This window comes from Zerene cesonia, chromosome 1, assembly GCF_012273895.1.
Source record: "Zerene cesonia ecotype Mississippi chromosome 1, Zerene_cesonia_1.1, whole genome shotgun sequence".
Lineage (NCBI taxonomy): Eukaryota > Metazoa > Arthropoda > Insecta > Lepidoptera > Pieridae > Zerene > Zerene cesonia.
In genome coordinates, this window is record NC_052102.1 from 3,278,572 (window position 1) to 3,297,929 (window position 19,358).

General features: G+C 31.6%; 2 protein-coding genes across 3 annotated transcripts in view; one reads left to right on the plus strand and one right to left on the minus strand.

The window, feature by feature from the left end:
- Positions 1–1,995: 1,995 nt before the first annotated feature.
- Positions 1,996–4,003, minus strand: LOC119831918 (trypsin V-B-like). Its single transcript, XM_038355525.1, has 4 exons — positions 3,871–4,003; positions 3,223–3,445; positions 2,780–2,955; positions 1,996–2,152 (listed from the first exon to the last, which is right to left on the minus strand). Exons 2-4 carry the CDS (start codon positions 3,370–3,372, stop codon positions 1,996–1,998), a joined length of 483 nt encoding a protein of 160 aa, XP_038211453.1. The 5' UTR covers positions 3,373–3,445; positions 3,871–4,003.
- Positions 4,004–4,710: 707 nt separating this feature from the next.
- Positions 4,711–19,358, plus strand: part of LOC119840218 (monocarboxylate transporter 12) — a 23,866-nt gene continuing 9,218 nt past the window's right edge. Inside the window, exons 1-2 of one of the 2 annotated variants that reach the window (XM_038366742.1) lie at positions 4,711–4,999; positions 16,396–16,853. In XM_038366742.1, coding sequence (XP_038222670.1) covers positions 16,706–16,853 — 148 coding nt within the window. In that variant the 5' untranslated portion in view covers positions 4,711–4,999; positions 16,396–16,705. Of the gene's footprint in view, positions 5,000–13,016; positions 13,123–16,395; positions 16,854–19,358 lie in introns of those variants that run through there. The other variant, XM_038366735.1, reaches the window with a different exon arrangement.

The following is a 19,358-nucleotide window of genomic DNA, read 5'->3' on the forward strand; positions in this document are numbered from 1 at the left end:
GCTTATTCGAAAAATGTAGCACTCATCGCATTTTGAATTCTCTTCACACTTTAAAAGCTCTTAGATATCGTACTCGCAATCGCAGGTTTAAGAGCTTCTTTATTTAATAAAATGGCGTATCTATTATTCAGGCCATTTTTTGAATTTAATATGATATTCTTAGAACATAACTCTTTTGTTATTATACACACAAATAAGTATCTCCATCATTATTATCATTTTGATATAAATAATGGTGCTAAAATGAGGCCTAATAACTTTTGTAAGAATATAAATTTGTAAGTCCTCGATTAAACGAGCACCATGACTTAATGGAGTCATTATTCATCGTCTAAGACGCAGGGTGGAGCCAGCCATCAGACTTATTACAGTTCATTAATTTCAAGGTACGAATCGGGCCCTACCTTAATGGTGCGTCATTATTTTAAAGATCAATTAAAGTAAGATGGAAAACGTCTGTAGAACGAAGTTATAAGGTACCCTGAGCATAAGGAGAGAGATTAATTGCTGCGGGTACTTCCAGTTTTCAAACAATCAGACATGTTTTATTTACATGCTATTTATATGTTGACATATAAAATATTGTGAAAAAGATTTTGTGACGCATAAATTATCAAAAAGAATATTATTTAAATTCTCAAGATTTTTATTTTTATATTTCAACTGAATTGCTATATATCATGCGAGCAATTTCAAGAATTACTATAAGGAAAATAGTAGAAAAGTAGCAGATAATTGGTTGATATTAAAAGTGCCATAACGTATCAGAGGCCCGTTTCCTTTTCCCTTATCCCATAAAAGCAGGCAGCGCATTCCCAAAGTTGCCCGCTATGACATAAAAAACATGTTGATATACTTCACCTACTTATTATTTAAGATATTGAATACAGAATGCCCACTAGATAGTTTGTCAATCAAATACGCAATTGTTAAAATTATTATGTAGTCGAAAAATTGTCGGACGGAATTCCATACAAAATAAATAAATTCTAAGTTAGATTCTTGTTTAAACTATATATATTAATGAGGTATCACTGCAAGTAAATTTTTATAAAACGCTTAGCAACGAGGTGACGTGTTTGGCTATCCCTTGGGTGGACCCTTGCAAACAATATTATTTAAGGCGCACCCTGAAGGGTGAACACATAATCGAGGGGTGACCATGTGCACAATAAAATCGATCGTTTAGTTTGGTGTACGTATATTAAATCAGTGTAACCTAGTTTCTGTTGAGATAAAAGATACTATTTTACCTTCTGGTCCAAATACAACGTTAAGTTGCGGTCAAAATTTTCTTAAACAAACGCGCATTTGTACCTTAAGATATAATTTCAGATAAAGCCGCTTATGGTTCTATAGTTATTTTAGATCCGTAGGTATAAAGCCCAGAGAAATTCGTCCATAAATCCTGTACGGTGACCCACATGTAGTGTAGCCAGGTTGGGCGTGTTTTATTAGCGAGTCATCCATCACGCGCGGTACGCTCTGTTTGCTAAGTAAAGTAATAAAATAAAACATTCGTATAATGCGACGCCGGAATAACATTACCTTTACGCGTAATAGATTAGCTTTTATTTCAAGCATCCGTGCTATCTGATGCGTTAAAGAAGCGTTACATAAAATTGCGACCTTGGTCGTTGTATCTCGTTGAATTTGTAGATAAATGTAACTATGAATGTGTGCATCAATTATTATATTTAAAAAGAACATTCTTGAAATTGTGGCTCTATAAAAGGGCTTCGTTAAGATTATTGAATAACTAATGGCAATTTATTTATTAAAACATTCAATCATAAAGTTTATTGTAGTTAAATGGTATTCAATTATTATTAAATATATCTAAACAGTGAAAGTTATTTAATAATTATTTACTGATATATTAATTAAACTAATACATTTACAAATTTCAACCCTATGTTATCCGTACACTGGAATTAAAAGACAATAAATAAAAAGTATCTACGGCTTTACTGAAAATATTTACTGTCTATGTTTTCATATTTGTTGTGTTCTTTTTGTGTCGCAATAATCATATACAAAGTTTTCCACATTCCTTTGTATCCAATTCCGAAAATACCAGACATTTGCGTATAAACTTGGTTTACCCTTTTTTGCGCAACCATCTCCATGCGATACAATACCGATCACCATGCTAAAATAAAGGGAGAAAACACTTTAATCTAATTTGAATACTCGTTAATAGTCCTTGAGGAATACGTTATTAGTATAATATATTTTAGAAAGTATCAATCATAAAAAATATTCTCTTAATATTACTACAAATATTATACATTTTTTATATTAATTTGCGAAGTAATAAAAGTCATAGAAACTGTTACTCATTTTTTAATTTAGTCCAGTAAACTCCTGTTAAAAAACAAAAAGTCGTTGGAATCCATCGAGCCGTTCTTGAGTTATCAGTTACAAACACAACTTTCTTTTATATAAATAATTTTCCTTAATGTGTTATTTATAGAGATATGTGAGTCAGAGATTTCTACCGTCACCGCCCGCTAGAGAAGTAATGAAATGTCTATTATTTTCAAAATAAAATCGTCTAAATCTGGATATGAGTATTTTATTATATTGAGTTTCATCTAATTGCTTTTGTATTCACTATAAGGTAAATGAATCAACTCATCAATCATGTACTCAGAAGTTCAGTATTATCATACTACGAACGATAGTGTTACGAACCTGAGGGATACCTTCAGTTAAGATTTATGGTTTATTAACGCGGGTGAAAATTTATTTATTTAAAATGGAAAGTTGAACGTACCTATGCCACATTACGCCGCCACCAGAATCCCCCTTGCATGTGTCTCGATCCCCGTCACCGTATAAACAAAACATGTCTGCACTGAACTTCATTCTATGCATCTTTTCACACTCCTTCTTAGGCACGTAGCGGAGCTCAGTCTGCATTAGCCCTTGCTGAGATAACGGGCCACCATACTAAAATATATACAATATTTTCATTTACATAATTAACCGCAATAAATAAAATCAATATATGTAGGTATACTTTCAATTGTAAAAAATTGGTAATTATGTGTTCCAAAGAGTTCAAAACAACAACAAATAGAAATGCATAACAAATAATTAAAACAATCATTATACATACTTATTTTAAGAATCTCCTTCTTTTTATTGTAGATCAAATATACAGTTGTTTTATTCAGATATACAAGATATATATTATTAGCTATTGTACTAAGATACCTTAACAATGCCCCAGCCAGTAGCAACAAAATGCGTTTCGTAAGCATTCATCCACTTTTTTGTATTTACTAATATCGCTTTTTCCGATCTTTTACCGAATTTGATTGGTTTCTGAACAAATATCAAAGCAATGTCACAAGCGAATGGCATAGGGACGTTATAGTCCTCGTGAATAATGATACGCGACACATCATAGGATTCAGCTTGGTGGTCATAAATATACCTGGAACCTCGAAATTGTTTCGTACGTTAGCAAGATAGTGAGACGATTTTTTAGTATCTAATATTTTTACGGTAGCTAATGCAGCCTAACCCTTATTACCAAATACTGTTGTTCGTTTCTGTTATTTGATAAATAATAAAATATCCATGCAACTTTTTATCACTTTATAGCTGTCTGATAGCTAGTATATACGATACATGTGGATTATATAAAATATAATACGATAAATAGATAGAATAGTATTATTTTATATAATCCACATGCATATTTAGCAAATATATGCTCACTTATAAAGAGAAGTGCATTGAATTGAGAGTGAACAACTCTTTAGAGAATCTTACGATCATAGCTTACGATCAGGCGAGATCGTAGTCAAGCGATTCCCTATTGCAACAAAAAAAGAAATTACACTCTTAAAAACTCACCAACAACGACCAACATATCACTCGTATCTCTATTATGATCAAAGCAATGTGCAGCAGTAAGTACAGTCCAACTGTTTAATATCGTGCCGGAACAAAGAGCACCTTGATTGAATAACTTTATTGTAAATGGAAAGCTTTCAATTTTAACCGGTTCACCGCCGACTATTCTGCCTTCTAGATGATCAGAGACTCCAAATTTAACATATATAGTGACAAAAAGAGAAATGATATGAAAAACCATTATTTTGAACGAAAACAGACTTGAACATACTTAAAGCAAATTCGAAATTAATGAATTATATCAGCGTTCACAAAATGGTCATAAATTTGTAATTGCGAATTTATTGCCCAAATCGTTTTTTATAGCCAAAACACATACCTACGTACCAACACAAAAAAATGAAATTTATAGTATTAGCCGTATTAAATTGTCACAAGCAGCAGAAACAACACACCTATTGGTCTTTTTATACAAAACAGATGTTTTTTAGGTAAAGTTTTGTACCTTGATAGAATATATAAAAATCTTGATTATTGTTAATTTAGTTAAAATAAAGATTATGAGTGCAAAATTGTAATACAGTCCTTGTCTTTTCTATTTAAGTCTTCAAAACACACAGGCTACATTATTCGATTTCAAGACTTCAGGACTTAATGAATGCAATGTACGAACATTAGAATTCATTTTAAGCGTACATTATATGTTTTGTCCCGCTCATGCATACAGAATCAGCCTACAACGATCTGCCGATAGCATTCTTGATGCGGAGTAGGATAGCGTTTACGGGATTTGTGTAACACTGGCCGCCCGCCTTGGCGCAGTCTGTGCTCAGTCGCCCACCGGTGGCCGCCGACAGCGCCGCGCGCGGCAGTTTCTCACACCACGCATAACCTTAATAACTAGGTTAAATATGTTCCAATAATAAATAATAAATATTCGTGTTGAAATATAAAATTATCTGTTTCCTAATACGCAGCAGTAGAAGATTCCTATTCAAGTGTTCTTATATATTAAAAACATTTTCAATAATACACACTTACCAATAAACATTGTCAAAACAATGATATTGATTTACGTTTCAAATTTATTTCATGATAACTGTAATCGTTATTCAAACAACTGTTAAAGGTAAGTTTAAGGAAAGCTTTAATTGCTAAATTTATTATAATGTATGTCAAAAGTAACACCTGTTTGAGTCGTCATGTTTACGATCATACCACATCATACTTCAATCTATGACATTTATAATTCAATAAAACGTTATGTAGTAATAAATACTATCGGTTGTATGACATAGGATTTTATAAAACACTTAATACAAGATTATTGAAGTAAATTGTGAATTCATCTACTTTTACATTGTACTCAGAATGAATATAAAGTAATAAGAATTAACGATGAGTTTTTTATATTAGTTAAATTCCATAGTCTTATACGTCTTAATTTATTTAATTTTATATCATGATCCTCGCGTCTCTATATGACAATGAATTTTTAAATCTAATACTTAAGTTTGGGTGATGAATAGTTAGTTATAAATGTTTCACAATAATTAAAACTTATCTCCAGGAACATGATGCTTCATATTTTAGGATCACGTTCACAGCTTAGGGAGCAACGTGATGCTATCATATAATGGTACACGTGCGAGCGTTTCTATCTCACACTGGGTTTTAAATATATGAACAAGAATATAAAAAATATATTAAACACTACTTATGTCTTATGTATTCAATATTAAAATGTACTTACTACATTGATGAATATCATCCTTATCAATCATTTTCATAAAACGGTTTGCTTACATTTTTGTTTGTATTTCTCCTCATAAATTGATGATAATATTTAAAAATTTTTAGATATTTTTTATGATCAATCCAAATGTTAACACACATATCTGATTGAAAACAATACAAAAATATTTATAACACTTGTCGCTTGTTCTCACCATCTGTTGTTTTTTGTGATAAACGGTGTAATGTACACAAATTGTATTGTTACAAATCCATTGTAAATAATCAGAACAAGCTAGGTAATGTGGCGAGATGGGCAATCACCCGCTCATAATCCAGTTACTGTTAAGGGTTGTAGCGCGGCGGGGTTGGATTATCGGAAACTGGAAAATCATTTTTCACCTCTTAAACCAAATATTGTCATTGATGTATTGGCATAGAATGTAATTACTTTGTCTTAGTTCACGCGACTCATGAAAGCACTCATAAGTATACATCAATCATGAAAGTAATTACTATATATCATATTTCAATACACAATCATAAATCAAACAAATTGATCATATTGACAATTTTCGTTCGACATTCCGTTCACAAGCACCAATATAATATGTTATGCTCAATTACATATGTATGTATGTGAGTATATTGTGGGTACGGAAAAATTTGAGAGCATACAAAAATAAAGCATCCAATAATCTTACCTAAATAAAGCAAATAAGTGGTGAGTTTGAAGTTGTTTCCGAGTAAAATAAATCCATTTCTATTACACGAAAAAGGAAATGAACAAAAACGAAACACAAAAACCAGTTTTTTTGACGTTCACGTGCAACGATTTTTCTCAGAAAAACAACCCTATGAAATGGAGTTGTTTTATTCGCTTACCCGTCATATAAATTCCGCGCGAACTGCACTCACTGAACATTGAGTGCGGATTAAGTCTTCTAGTGTTAAAAGCTTGTCGATCGAAATACCTTTTATTCATAGCGTAGTTTTAACGTTTAACTCACCGTTGTTAAAGTTATTTGCCATTATTAGTCATTCATTGCGGCCGCTAAGATAGATATTTGATTTAAGATAAACTATTAAAATTAGAAGAACATATCTATATGTTTCCAAAAAAATCGAATAGTTGATGTAAATGAGCTTTTATTGTCTATAGACTGTTCTATAATATAAGAAGTGCTTATAGAGTAGGTGATATCCGTTTTACAATTTATTATTTTTTTTAATAAAAAGGGTTCAGTACAAATAAGCTAAAGAGCAAAAATTTGGTCACTTATCCAATTGGCCGTTGGCGAGCCTAGATTTTCTATATTTGTATATAGCTGCAACAAGAATACACAACTGAATTTTTCAACTGTCTGACTATCACGGTTCATGAGATACAGCCTGGTGGCAAACAAACTAAGAGACAAACAAACGTACGGACGGCAGATTCTTGGTTACAGGGTGCCATATATACAGTCTGGGTACCCATAAAATGCATAAATGTACTTAATCAATATTTGAACTTTATTAACTTAATTGGCACACATTGCTTAATATACGATCATCAGCATCATCATCATCAGCTCATATATGTTCCCACTGCTGGGACACAGGCCTCCTATGAGGGTTCAGGCCATAATCTACCACGCTGGCCAAGTGCGGGTTGGCAGATGTTACATGTCGTCGAACTTTTGATTCTTGGACATGCCGGTTTCCTCACGATGTTTTCCTTCACCGTTTTAAGCAGTGGTGATGTTATCCACATGTGCAGATAAATTGAAAAATCAATTTATTTTCTGCACGCTCGCCCGGTCTCGAACCCCGACTTATCGATTCGGCAGTACATATACTAATATATGATATGTGATATGAATTAGTTGTTCGTGAGTTTTAAAATTGATAATTGAGTACTTCGCTATTTACCTAAAGTATAAACGAATGTATTCGGAAATGAGTATGTTTTTTTATAATGTATTACTGTAAAAATACGTCACGTATTAAATAAAATTGAAAGTCTTATCACATTTTTTTTTAAAACAATTTAAAAAATAATTACAATTTTAATTCACTTTGAAACGTATAGTTATTTAATCTCATAGTCGATAAAGGAGCTGGTGGGTCGCCCGGTGGTAAGCGTTATTACGGCGCATGGACTTTTGCAGAAGCTATATACCTCAGCTTATGGATTTTGAACTTTAATAGGTGTGTGAAAAAAAAAAATGAACCGATGAGAGAAATAAAGAATAGGACTGTTAAGGGTAAAGCAAATAATGCGGTCCTCTGGCTCCCCCACTCGTCGAACAAAAAACAGATAATACTATTTCACGCCGTTCTTATGTGAGGATATTCCTTCCCTTCACCTTCTCCGATGAGAACTATCCCAACTATCTTGTCGTAACGTGCTTGACCACATGTTAATATTTAATTAATATATGAGGAAAGTAAAAAAAACACACTCTTAATAATTATTTTAATAAGGAAAATTTTGTGATAGATATATTATGACATTCCCGTTTCCAGGTAGGTGCATTCTACGATTTATATACGACACATATTCTCAAGGACTGTAGATCATCCCATCACAAATGCATAAATAAGGCCTTTCGTTTGTAAATTCTTTACAGTACCTATAGATAGTATGTAACCTATGTAATAAACGGTAAGAATAAACGGTATATTTACCATAACCATGGAACATAAGTTTAATACATTTTATTTTTTGTAAATATATCGACAAAAATCTGCTTCACGACGCAATTTTTGTAATATGGCATCGCGAGCTGTAATTACACGAAGTGGTAAAGTGGAACTTCAAAAAGAATACCTACCTCGAAATTGAGAATATCATACATCATACACCAAATGTTAATAGGATGTACTTAGGTATTTCTTCAGACACCAATCAGATTGAGTAAAAGAATATTGATAAATTGTGTTTTATGTAAATAGACTCTTTGGTATTAAAAATGTGAGTAGTTCTTTTGCGTTTATGGGTGTGCAAGGATCCAACAAAAATGTTAAAATATTGCCCTAAAATATGAATAGTAAAATCATCAAATCCAAGTGTATGGTTAAAAATCATTTGAATTCTGCACTCATTCGTCAATCCTTATCTAAAATTTGCGATTTATGTTTCTGAATGTAACGATGTAATAATTTTAAGTTTTAAAGTTATACTCTATATATAATTAAGTATTCATAAAATAATATTTAAAGTAATGTTCTTAGTTTTTTTAATTATATTGTCTATTTATCCGCAAGTCCAGAAATTTCACAGATACACCCACCCCTTTAATTTAATAAAATACACTAAGCAATGCCCATTCAATCATATTCACTTACACCTTTAATAAAACAAAGCTAGAGCAAACTGTAACTATAGGTATGAAAATAATTATTAAATTTTTAGAGTATTACATATTTATATCCACTACAAAATTCAATAAATCACCGTGATCTATATAGATTAAATCATGTACATAGTATATATATATGCAAAAAATGTCGACATGTGAACAATATTTTACTTAGATGCGATAAGATATGTCAACATCAAAATCGATTGTGTGTTTTTTTCCTATTAGGTATGTTGTAGGTAATCCCAAGCTGATCGCCACGTGGGAACCGTCATATGTTTATTTGATAAAACGAAATAAGTACCAACCAGTTAATATAGGTACTTTCGTAGATAATGTATAATTTAGGCTACCTTGGAAAGCACTTGTATTTTTCATAATTCCAGTTATCCATACTTTTATTAATATGGAAGGCTAGGCTTTAGCAGATAAAGGCGTTTATTAATAAAGTTTATATTAAAAATTCGTATAATACCGAAAAACTAAAGCACTAGAGCAATCAAACAGTTTCCGAGATCTATTTATTAAAATCGTGACATAAACAAGTTATTGATATAAGATATGGCTTGGATTGAAGTGAATTATTTATGAGCACTGTATTCAATTATTATTGACCTTTTATGGTCTAAATACCCTACAACCTTGTATGAACACACATTGAATACCAAGTACTTAGAAGATTGTTGATCAAGGCATACCTACCTGCCTAGCCTTTATACATTTATACGATTATATACTAGTTTTCCCAGACTCACTTATAGTACGTATCTCTAATATATATCTGTAGAAATATCAATATGTAACAGTAACGGCTGAATATTGGAACGAAATTTAATATTTAGGAGCTGCTTAAGCAATTGAGCACAACTTAAATCCTCAATACTTAAACTCAAATGTCGATTTGAAGCATCAGTTAAAGTTTAACAGATTCTTAAAATAAGACCGTAAGAAACATATGGTACCGTATAGTTAAATGCAGATCTAAATGAGTAAATAATTTTGTGTAATAGGAGATTATCGTGTATATATTCTTGATAAATACCAATACTGTTTAAAAAAAGAGAACTGATTATCTAAAAACGATCATTAATCATTAATTGGACCTATGATTGTTCCTAATTTAATTGAAAAGCTAAACACATCGCTGAACTTTTTAAAAAGTCAAGTAAAAATGCCATATCGGAACATTCATATCCCTGCGTGACAAAACGCTGTGAATATAGTGTATAACTATAATTAACGTGCATATTTGTCGGCTTTCATTATTTTTCTATTGGTATAAGAGAAGATTATTTTTGAACAATTAATTCACCGTTGTTTGTGCGCCATAGCGGCCAAGGGCAAGGAACAAATTTTAGAACTCGGTCAAGATACCGGCGATGACTGACAATATGACCTCCATTTACTTGAGAATTTACAGCACAATTTAATACCTATTTATTTTCTCGATATTCATGTATGGTATCTAAAGGTCAACGAATTGGGGTCGAAGGATATCTCAAAAAGGATGTTATTGTAATCATATAACGAAGGAACTAGCTTTCTGCCCGTTTCTTCGCCTACGTAGTTGGAGGACAAAAAAGTCCGGGGCATTCCGGGAATAATTCCCGTTCCAGTGCGATTTTCAGAATACCCTACTATTTCTCGAGTCGCAAACTATCTTTGTACCAAATTTCATCCAAATCGATTCGGTTTTTTACAGTTACATTCGTATTTATAATATTAAGAAGGCATTATGTGGAATGCCTAATTATTCCATAGTTCAAGTTTGAACACAAACAAACACTGTTTTAATTGTGATTAGCTGCTTTCAGTAATTAAATAGCTGTTTATCTATTAACCCCGTTACGTTAATAGACTATTTGCCATGCAGCTAATTAATATAAGTTAAGACTGTTTAAATAGAATTTAAACGACAAACAAACAAATTAAACACGATAGATGTTAGATTACAATGTTAGATTATTCTATCTTATTAATATGCATTAATCGTTTGTTACATAGAACTATTCAATATATTCTTTCTTGACCCATCAAGTAGCTCAACAAAAGTTATTATAATTCATCATTATCATTAACACAAAAACATGTTTATATAAATAATATGAAATCCCGATTTTAACAACAACTATAATAGATAACTTGACACGGTAATTATAAATTAAGCAATACAAAATTCTATCTTATTTTCTTCACGAGTTTTGGATTATACCTATATTACCATCAAAATATGTATTAATATTTTTCAACTTTGTGATGAGTGAAGTTATAATTTCCATAGAGTACATATAAACAGAACAATATAAAAACATTATATTTTGAACGACAATTTCATTATTAGTACTTTCATTGCCTTGTTTTTTTTTTTTATGTCACAGTCGGCAATGGAGCTGGTGGGTCGCCTGATGGTAAGCGATACCACCGCCCATAAACATTTATAGAGGCATAAGGTCTATTGCAGACCTTACGCCTCTACAAATGGATTGCCGACCTTTTGGGAAGGGATTAAGAAAGGATTGGCGAGAGGAATAAAGGATAGGACTGGGAAGGGAAGGAAAAGGATATGGGCCTCCGGCTCCCCCACTCACCGAACGAAACACAGCAGAATGCTATTTCACGCCGGTCTTCTGTGGGGGTGTGGTACTTCCCCGGTGCGAGCTGACCCAATTCGTGCCGAAGCGTGCTCGACTACCACATCAAAAAAAAAAATTAAATTTGTAAAAGCCTCTGTAAAATATTCGTTCAAAAACATAAAAAAGCCCATCATTATCTTTATCCTTTTTAATACTGCTTTTATATAAATTGTAAAAATATTATAGTAATTTGAATCAAACTTTGAATACATGTAAACATACAACATCAATTTGTAACAACCTTCACATTTCACATTAATATCGATTATATGAAAATTATTATACGATACACGGACGAAACGGTCATATCAAAAGACGAAGAGATAAACCTTGCTCTGGAGGCGGGAACAGTCCCGATAAGAAGGAATGCGCAATTTTAAAATCAATTCATTACATTTACACCGGTCATACGTGTTATTACATAATTCGTTATGTATTAAATAAGCGTTGAATTAAGGATAACATTAAGCCCTAGCCAAGATAAAATAATAAATAAACAAAATATATCTACGTAATAAGTGTAAGTTATTACATATTACAATAAGACGTAATGATACAGTTCAACAACGATCGCCCTTTGACTTTTTATCACCGGCAAACGTCCGTACATGTGATAAATTTTTCTTAATAATTACTAAGACCGAAACAGGAAATGATTAACTAAAACTATCTGTGTGTTTTTCACTATGTACAAGTATAACTTTACTACAGACGCACAAATTATTGTAATGTTAATTTTTCAATGTGTATATTGACCATTCAGGAAAGCATAATGATATACTCATGAAAAGTAGTTCCAGTCGTTAATCCTTTTTTTATCCCTCACCCCTTAATAGCAGGCAGGTTATTCACAGAGGCACCTCTGCGAATGTTCTTGGGCGATGGCGGTCGCTAACCATCAGGCGAACCACGACCTCACGAGCTCTTTTTGATATTGAATTTTTAAGACCTACTGTGCCTTAAGTCTGCCATGTTTAATGATTCATATATGACATTAATCTATTATAATTTACATTCTTCATAAATAATTCAATTCCGATAATCAAGTAGGTATGTCGATAACGTTCAAGCTTCAAGTAAAGTCATTAAGGATTGAGAAATATATTTTTAACTCAAAGCTAAGCGGATAACCTGATGAACTTCTAAATATTGGACTGAGTGCGAAAAACTTAACTTGTCAATACGCCAAAGATTTTTTCGAGACCTGCTTTTTAATATAATTTGTCTGAATATAAAATATATTATAATATGCTGTGCTATGAAAACTATTAACATCAACATTAGCTTTTACGTTTATTTAACAGTAATTTGTTGGGCTCTTGAACTTCACCTTTCATGTGAAACAAAGCTGATTTTCACAATTCTCCATTCATTCTTTTCGGATCCGTTTGTTTCCTCGGTTATCTTGTATTTAGCTGCCTCGTTTAGTGATAGAGTGACCGCGCGCGAGTGAGTACGCCATTCGCGGCATCAATTCGTACTCGATATAAATACGTTAAATTCTGTGCTATATTGTTCTGATAAATACTGTTACAAAGGTGAGAAAAAAAACTTTATACACGTATTATATGTGATAGTCAAAGCCATTTCGATTATTTAAAATTGAAATAATGTAATTTTAAATTATATCGTTCATTGTTATGCAATTTAAAAATTTTAGCGTTTTATTTTAATACCTACAACTATATGTAAATATCATATTATAATCATGTATTGTTTGTGATAGATTTAATAAGTTTATCTTCATGTAGATATAAAACGCACACTTATGAATATTATAATATGAATAATTAAAATAAACATACGATTTATATTTCGACCTATGGCTTACACTGATTGTGAGTTAAATTAATTTATTTCATTAGTGTTTTTATTTACTTTAGGCATAAATTATTATCGACGAAGTGCATGTGATATTAGCATTGTTTCAGTGTTATTTGTTCGTGTTTTTTTACTCTCGCTGAGTCAGTGGCCGCTTTATTATTTGAGGGCGTCCCGGTATTGATACTATCATTTATAAAGCACGTGGACATCTTATTTTAAGTCTTGCTACACTTCCCGGATCACAGCTGATTACAAAGATCCGAAATCTCGTGCAATCTATTTCGATCCGACACAGTGTGATCACTTTGTTTTGTTTCAATTATATTAAACACATTTGGTATTATTAATAAAACAACGCTGAACGCAATGTTAATCTTGCTTTTAACGTTGGAAACATGCTTCATGAGCATTCTTGGAAGCAAAATAGCTAATATTAGTGAGCATGTTTTTGTTCCGATACAAAAATACAATAATAATTGCACAATGTTATTGAGTTTTATATATTTGTAAGCAAAGGTATACGTGTAATTTGAAGGCCTGAATATTTTTATAAAGTTTAAAGTCGGGGTTAAAGAGCATGATCAGAATTGGAAGAATAATATATGCAATATGCTACGCTCAAATGCTGAAACCGACGAAAACGAAAGCGCTTATTAAGCGGTAAAAATTTTAAATACTACCATTGACGTTAAAGTAGACGAAGAGAAAATAAACGACATCACTTTAGTATATTGAATACTACAAAAATTATATAGGTACATCTATATAGCTTTTTGTATTAAAGTTGGTTATCGAAGAGCAAAGCGATCTATCTAGGTTGGCTGTGCACACCCGCACTAGCCCAGCGGGCGAACCGAACGTGCCCATACAACGGGTGGCGAGTGCCAGAATCCACTTTTTGTATGAATTTAAAATTGTTTCAAGGAATAAACGACTGCCCATAGTATAATAGTAAACCAAACAATGCTCAGAACGCGTCATGGCTTTTCTTCATTGCCACAAGGCGATTTCATTACAGCCACAACACGAATTTCGCGATGTAGCTCTTTTCTAGACATATTTTATGAGAACAACACGTTGTGGACTATATTGTATGCGATAAACGTTTTCACTCTTTGAACATAACATATCTACAAGCGTTTATTTGGATCAACGCCATCAATAATTGCCACAATGCACATAATTTTATTATATAATTACATATAAGATAAGAACCTACCTTCAACACAAAGAAAATCATTAATAATTTATCAAACCTACCTATAAATCGAACCTAAACCCTCATACAACTAGATACACAATCCTGTTCAATACATAAATTAGGTCATGATAACAAAGTTCCTAGTATTACAGTGCGTGTGTAGGTGTTTTACGAAGTGAATCCTGTCGATATTACACGTAAAGAAGGATATGAAATTAGAGCAAATTAACAAGACCTAACTAGTTAGAGCTCTGGAAAACTGACGGGCAGCGGCCTTAATCTTATACTACTATTTATTAGGTGGCATATTAAACGCCTAATGAGATATTGTAACCAGAAGGTCAGTCGGTATTCAAAAATAATATTATACTTAAATAATCATCGACTATTCCACAATATGTTGCTGCATAACAAATAAAAAATTACTTATGGCGAATAAAATTAAATATAATTACAAAAATGAAAAGCACTCTACAATCTACATGTTGAATTTTTGACAAAGACAATTTTTTGATAATTATCTTTAAGCGCATAAGGTTTAAAATCCATACCAATATCGCGATATTGTTAATACAACAAACAAACAATTTAATTATACATTTGGCGTCATCAAATCATTCAATTGTACCTTAGTGTCTATACATCAAAAACATTTCTAGGAACTATATCATTCTATATTTTCATTTAAAATCTATTCTTATCCAAACATCAAGTAAAACATTATTGATAACGCATTGAGACGTCAAAGTCCAACCCTGGAACATAGTTTTTCAGTAAAATGTACCAAAAAAAAAGAAGTAGATCGCTTCGCTCGCTGATAAACTACAAAAAAAAAAATAACGTGTATAGAGTAATTCAGGCTATTTCTCACGTAGTTATATAACGACTTTTTTAAGTACCAAAAGCATTCACCCTCAAAAATGACATACGTCGTACTGCATATTTCAATTCAAATCTGGGTACATAAAGTGCTCTACAAAAATAAGGCTTTTTCTATCGATTACTGTAATAATTTACTTCTGATGCTGTTAAAAGATTCATTAAATATTTTAATTAAAACGGGTGAAATAATTGGTGAATATGCCATTTCCTTCTATTATTATATAGAAATATATGTATATAACGAAAGTCAAAGAAAGTCTAACTTCAATGTTTTTGTAAATTGAAGGTAAAAGTGCTGTATAAGTATAGCAAACACTTGTTAAGTCATAATATCTTATCAGATTTATTGCAGTGTGTGATTTTATTATTAATACCCACTAATATAGATATGTTAAACATTAGTAAATAAATAATTAATCAGATTAAGCGTATTACGAGCATTTATCTTGTGTACAAAGGTGTTTTATAATCATGCCCATCTTAAAACATACTCGTTTCGTCACATTATCATGATTGACCCATCTCGAAGCTTGCACAAAGGAGTGTGATAGGTAGATAACATTCCTGATATCCATATCGATTTTATGTTAAAATGCTACCTATAATCTCTGTTAGTGACAATACCTTGTGATAATATTCGAGTACCTAGTGACCTTACATACTGAATATATTTTATGTATCTATCATTTTTGTGCAGTCTGCCATCAATTGAAATATAATTATTTTTAACCCTACACCGCCTTCTAATTGTGTAACAATTGTGAGACATGAGGTACCAGTTTTGAACCGACCAACCTGCGAAAAAAATACAGTCCAATTGAAAACCTCCTCTTTTTTTTAAAGTCGTTCAAAAATAAAAACGTAATCAACATATACTTATGGATATAATTACTACTTGTTTCAGGATTACCTACAAAGAACAGGAATGATATACAAGCAATGCACTACAGCATCATGAAAACGAGATAATGATAATTTTCATACTCTTTAGACGCTTCGGCGCTTCCTCCTTCCTTCCAAAATAGAATAAAAACTAATCAAGTGATAAGTGCCTCTATTTTCACAAGATTTAGAGTAGCAAATATTTCAATAACCATATCTTATCGACAATATTCTCAAAATAAGTTTACAGCATTTCACTTCGACTCGAATTACGCTTCAATTCATATCAAAGGAGAAAACTTGTAATAGTGCCAAAGATAAAATAGTTGAAAATGTCACACGGAGGAGTAAAGACCACGAAGAACGGCAATGGAGCGCAAGTGGAGTCGTCGAGAGAGGGGTCTGAGAGCCTTGCGCCCCCTCCCGACGGCGGGTGGGGGTGGATGGTCGTGTTCGCTTCATTTATGATACACATCGTGAGTGAGTATCTAGCACTTCTATCTTCTTATACTAATTAGTCAATAATGATAATTTTTATCTTCTATATTCATAAAATTATGTATCAATTTTTTTCGATTGTTGAGATATTAATATAAAAACACTTCAAGTCTGGTAATTAGTTGCAGGGATTTGTATGCCATATATGTATATAATTTAACATTTGATGCACTGCAACAGTAACCAAATAATAATTTTGGTAATAATTAATAGATAGTGTCTCGATACTAACTTTTACAAATATGACTAGTATAGCTGAAAGATCTCTGAAACCATAGAATGTAATAACAATATAAAACTAATAGTTTTAGTTATTTTGAGACACAATTTATTTGATAATATATTTCTTATTACACAGCAATTGAGCTCAATGAAAACCAGTCATAATCAAACGTTTAACTAAATGCATAATGCATCGGTAAACGATGTATATACCTATATATATGCCGTAGGAATTTTTTAATTTCCCACCTGCTGTAGATTTCCGTTCATAACAATGGATCACATTTTCCTACTCACTTCTTTAAACGGCTTTATTGTGTAAGTTGGTACTCGATAATAAGTTTTAATAAATAAATAAAAATATCTTTAGAAGAATACTCGAGGTAATTAGTCAAAGATATGAATTTAATTTGTATGTTTCTTGTTTTATGTTAGCATTACGATACTGCGACTACGCAGATTGGGCGTTATACAGTATTAATTTAATAACAAATATTTAGTTTCATAACATTTGTTTTTTACATTTTTTACATTGATAAATTGCATTTGTATATTTGTCCTGTATTTGACATGTACCAAAATTTGATTTTTTTTCGTGTTCAAATTAATCGTATATTAATTTATATATATTCGCTATTGTAACATATGAAATACATTACAATATTGAAGATACATAAATTGAATTGCCTATCTACAAGTATTGTTATTACACTTAACAACTATAAATTTGTAGTATTATAACATTTAATCGAGAATAATTTTTTTATCGCATATATATCTATAATCTACATACTTACATATTTTTGGCTGAGATTATGATGATTCCGATTGTCAGATTCATCGTAGACAACTTTATCATGATAAATTATCTTCTAGTCATGTGTCAGCTATATTGCAAGGATATGAAAATGTTATATGTATAAAGGAAAATAAATCTTTCCACTATCAATTATACCAGAACAATTCTTGAGGATGTAAATTATTTACACTGACTTGTATGTATAGTATAAAGTATAAATAATAATAAATGTTATTGATTAATAGTCGTATCTATGTTATTTAAATACATATAAAATATTAGTTATGTACACAGCATATTTCATGTACAGCATGTAACTGGGATTTATAAATAATGCAATAAATGTGTATTATAATACGGTTATATTTACAATGGCAATGACTGGACTGCAACGCGCGATAGAGCGGGGTTGGCACGAGGTCATTATGCACTTTATAGACATTGAGAACTATTTATATGCATTAATAATATATAGTTCATAATTTCCGATAATAGTTTAATCGTATACAAATTCTATGAGCGCATTATATTCAGTAATTTAACTCTTCTTTCAATCTTTTTTGTCTCCGCATTGTTTAAGTCTGTATTGAATAACGTTATTAATAAAAAAATTAGCTCACTCGGTGTTAAAATGTCAGCAATAAATAAGTTTGATATCCTCGAAAATTTTACTGTTCCTATCCAATAGTAACATTTGTACTAGACTTCTCACTGGTGTGTTAGCGAATTCCAAAAACTCTATTGTCTCGCAGTACTTCCCGTTTCGCCTCGTCCTTCGTCCTTCTTGTGCTGGATTATAACGACCGTGAGACAAAAGCACTGTTTGCAAAATTAAAGAGCTCCATCGCTCTGACGTAGCAACGATGTATGACAGAAATAAACACAGTACATATGACACGTGCTTCGAAAACAAAAGCGCCAATTTAATGACTTTTAAATAAAACACCCGATGTATGTATTAGGATATTGTAGCTCAATTCACGAAAAGTTACTTTTACTAACAAAAGAATACTGTATGAAGTATTGGATATGTAATGTCGTAGATAGCTAGATAGATAGATTTTAATATACAAAGTAACAGTATACGACTGTAACAACGTACTATGATAAGAGTTGACACTATAAGCTCGCTCATGTGCATATTCACGTTATCTTATGTAAATAATTTATATTAAATAAATATTGCAATGCAAATGTAACATTAAGATAATGTAATTTGGATAGCAGAATGTTAGGTTACTTATATTTTGAAATACACGTTGGTAAATAGAACCGAAAATAACGCATCTGCAAACCATATGAAACAGTTAGATTTTGAAGTATTTATACTAAATTGGCTGCATAATAGCGACAACACGTGTTACACACTAGATGCATACAACAATCTCACTTCATTTTATCTGTATAGTTACTGCTTAATACAAAATAATTAAAACTGTGGCGCACTTACAGTAACCTAACATTAT

Coding starts and splice junctions, on each gene's coding strand:
- LOC119831918 (XM_038355525.1), bottom strand. CDS start 3,372: ATGCCATTCGCTTGTGACATTGCTTTGATATTTGTTCAGAAACCAATC. Junction 2,956..3,222: donor CTGGCTGGGGCATTGTTAAG/GTATCTTAGTAC, acceptor TATATATTTTAG/TATGGTGGCCCGTTATCTCA. Junction 2,153..2,779: donor GGCGGCGTAATGTGGCATAG/GTACGTTCAACT, acceptor CCTTTATTTTAG/CATGGTGATCGGTATTGTAT.